Source organism: Corvus brachyrhynchos, unplaced genomic scaffold (genome assembly GCF_000691975.1).
Source record: "Corvus brachyrhynchos isolate BGI_N302 unplaced genomic scaffold, ASM69197v1 scaffold5, whole genome shotgun sequence".
NCBI classification, from domain to species: domain Eukaryota; kingdom Metazoa; phylum Chordata; class Aves; order Passeriformes; family Corvidae; genus Corvus; species Corvus brachyrhynchos.
Window position 1 is genome coordinate 5,705,552 of NW_008238321.1, and position 3,297 is coordinate 5,708,848.

The 3,297-nt window shown below is 62.7% G+C and overlaps 1 protein-coding gene across 1 annotated transcript in view; it reads left to right on the top strand.

Moving 5' to 3' along the window:
* Positions 1-5: 5 nt before the first annotated feature.
* The window catches only part of CHTF18 (chromosome transmission fidelity factor 18), a gene marked incomplete at its 5' end in the record, with an annotated part of 9,951 nt that continues 6,659 nt past the window's right edge, over positions 6-3,297 (top strand). Inside the window, 10 exons of the mRNA XM_017734274.1 lie at positions 6-189; positions 327-453; positions 533-707; positions 792-881; positions 1,015-1,067; positions 1,260-1,401; positions 1,929-2,141; positions 2,266-2,363; positions 2,966-3,089; positions 3,212-3,297. Coding sequence (XP_017589763.1) covers positions 6-189; positions 327-453; positions 533-707; positions 792-881; positions 1,015-1,067; positions 1,260-1,401; positions 1,929-2,141; positions 2,266-2,363; positions 2,966-3,089; positions 3,212-3,297 — 1,292 coding nt within the window. The remainder of the gene's footprint in view (positions 190-326; positions 454-532; positions 708-791; positions 882-1,014; positions 1,068-1,259; positions 1,402-1,928; positions 2,142-2,265; positions 2,364-2,965; positions 3,090-3,211) is intronic.

Genomic DNA, 3,297 nt, shown 5'->3' on the forward strand with positions numbered 1-3,297 from the left:
CCCGTGGTCTGGCCCCTCTTGCAGATGAGCCATCCCCACCCGCCGGACCCAAAACCTCCCAGTTCCGGGGCAAAAGGCAGCCGCCGGAGGAGCCCGCCTCCCCCGGGAACTCTCCCGGGGACACCAATGCCAAGAAGAGGTACCGGGACTGTGTCCCGGCCGTGTCCCCGCCAGCACCCGAACCACGCAGTAGGTTTGGCCCGGTTCCCCCGGTGCTGCTCACCCCTGTCCCCCCGCCCCGAGCGGTGCAGGGTGCTGGAGCATCCCATGGGTGCCACCGTCCATCGGTGATGCTTCTCCCCTTCCTCCCTCCTGGTCTCTCCCAGCCCCGAAGCCGAAGCGGCAGCGCCTGGAGGCTGTTAAGAAGCTCGATTTTGGCGCAGACGATGAGTTGGCTCCGGATGTCTCCTGGGATGGTGGCCCAGAGGCGCCTCTTGCTCCCCACAATAGCAGGTTGGCCACCCTGAACCGCATTTTTAACAGGAGCGAGGGAAAGGGCCCTTGCCCTACTGAAGGAATTGATGTTTTCCAGCTCGAACCACCTGGAGATGAGTGGAATGAGCCCCCTGCAGACCACACCACCCTTGGAAAAGAAGAGGGTCCTCAGGAGACCCCCCATCCTGGAGGATTACATCAACGTGACGTCCACCGAGGGCACCAGGGTCTTCCTGGTGCTGCGAGATGATCTCTGCAGGACAGGGGTGGAGGTGAGGAGGGATCAGAAGGTTGGGTTTGCTTCTCTGTGGCCTCCAGGTGGTTGAGGAGGGGCTGTTTGTGCTGTGTCCTTGCAGCTCCCGGATTCCCTGGGCTGGAATGCTCGCAGGCCGCTCCACTTGCTGGGCGTGCCCTTCTCCTACCTGAAGGAGCAGGTGGATGAGGAGGTACCACATCTCCCACTGACCTTCCCCGGTTCCTGCCACCCCTGCTGGCCACGGGGCTGGCTCCCAAATTCCTGCTCCCCCAGCTGTGGATTGGGGGCTGTCTCTGACCCCCTTCTCTGTGTTTGTGCTCAAGCGTCGCAGGCAGGTTCTGGAGGCCTCCCAGCAGCTGACAGAGATCATAAACAGGTGAGGTGTTGGGATGAAATCCCACTCCAATCCAGATTTGACTCCCAGGTGCTCTTTCGGGATCAATTTTGGGGACCTGCAAGAAAAGGAGCCTTTTTGCTCTTATCACCCCCAGCTTGGGGAGTCTGGGTGGAATTCCCAGCCCTGCCGTGACTCCCTGGGTGGTTGGGGTAAATTAATTCCTTCCTGCAGCTGCCTTGGGAGCGAGCCCAGCACTGAGAGCCCGGATCCCAGCATGGACACGGATCCAGCAGCCGAGGAAGAATCTGCATCCCACTGCCTCTGGGTGGACAAGTTCATGCCCCGGCGCTACATGGAGCTGCTCAGTGACGATGTGAGGTGCTGGGATAAGTGGGGCTTGGGATGGGTGGGGTTGGCACCTCTGTAACTCTCCTTTAATGCCATGGGATCAGGAATTGGCTTTAGAAGTGCTGGCTGGAGGGCTGTGTCCGTGCTGGCCCTGCCTGGGATCAGTCCTGAGTCCCTGGCAGGTTGGGATGGCAAATTGTCACTGGAGGCTGTGGATGTTCTGACTAAAGAAACTATGGAATGTGACCAAAATGAGACAAAAAGGATTGGGAGGGTTTTAGCCAGGAATTGTTGGCTATTTTGATTTTTTTTGGGAATAGTAAAACTTTTGTAGGGAATCAGGGACAGCAGGGATGGGGCTGATGTGACTTATCCCGGATTTCCCTGAGGGATGGGGGCTGAGCTGGGAAGGGAAGCATTCCCACATTGTCCCAGGGAGATGCCAGGTGGAACCCTGAGCAGCCTCCTCCATGAAGGAGAGCCTTCCTCTGTCCTCAGCCGGATTTTTTCCAGTGTCCATGGATTTTCCTTGCTTTCCTTCCCCCCCCACAGTACACCAACCGCTGCCTGCTGAAGTGGCTCAAGCTGTGGGACACGGTGGTGTTCGGCAAGGACAAGGCTCTGAAGAAGGCCAAGCCCAGCCCTGCAGCTCATCCCCAACTCAGCCATCCCAAGGAGCATCCCAGCAAGTGGAAAACCAAGGTCCAGCTCACAGAGGAGATTCTGGAGGCCGAGCTGGACCAGCACAAGAGACCCAAATACAAGGTGAGCAGGAGGGGACGTCGCTGTGGATCCCTCTCCTGCCACCAGCTGAGGAGCAGGCTCGTCCCCTCCATGGAGGATGCCCTGCCTCACTGCCTGCAGGGGTGACCTCCCCTCTGTGCCACAGGTGGCCCTGCTCTGTGGCCCCCCTGGCCTGGGTAAGACCACGCTGGCCCACGTCATCGCCAGGCACGCGGGGTACAACGCTGTGGAGATGAACGCCAGGTGAGCCCTCGGTGCCAGGGGAGCCCTCGGTGCCAGGGGAGCCCTCGGTGCCAGGGGAGCCCTCGGTGCCAGGGGAGCCCTCGGTGCCAGGGGAGCCCTCGGTGCCAGGGGAGCCCTCGGTGCCAGGGGAGCCCTCGGTGCCAGGGGAGCCCTCGGTGCCAGGGGAGCCCTCGGTGCCAGGGGAGCCCTCGGTGCCAGGGGAGCCCTCGGTGCCAGGGGAGCCCTCGGTGCCAGGGGAGCCCTCGGTGCCAGGGGAGCCCTCGGTGCCAGGGGAGCCCTCGGTGCCAGGGGAGCCCTCGGTGCCAGGGGAGCCCTCGGTGCCAGGGGAGCCCTCGGTGCCAGGGGAGCCCTCGGTGCCAGGGGAGCCCTCGGTGCCAGGGGAGCCCTCGGTGCCAGGGGAGCCCTCGGTGCCAGGGGAGCCCTCGGTGCCAGGGGAGCCCCGAGTGCCAGGGGAGCCAATGCCTGCTGCCGTGTTGGAGGTGATGCTGTTCTGGAGGTGATGCTGTCCCAGGGGTGATGGTGTCCCTGGGGTGATGCTGGCGGTGTCCCCATGCCCGAGGTGTTCCTGTGCCACACTCACCCATCCCCGTGTCCCCTCACAGTGATGACCGCAGCCCCGAGGTGTTCCGGACCCGCATCGAAGCCGCCACCCAGATGAGGTCGGTGCTGGGCTCCCACGAGAGGCCCAACTGCCTCATCATCGACGAGATCGACGGTGCGCCCGCGGTGAGCCCGGCACACCTGGACTGACCCCTTCGGCATCAACCCCTTAAATACCACCCCATTAACAGCTTCTGCTCTGTTCCACGGGCAAGAATCCATCCCTTCCATCTTTGTTTTCCCCCCAGGCCTCCATCAATGTGCTGCTGGGCATCATCCAGCGGAAGGATGCGGAGGGCGAGGCGGGCGCGGGGCGGCGGCGGCGGCGCGAGGG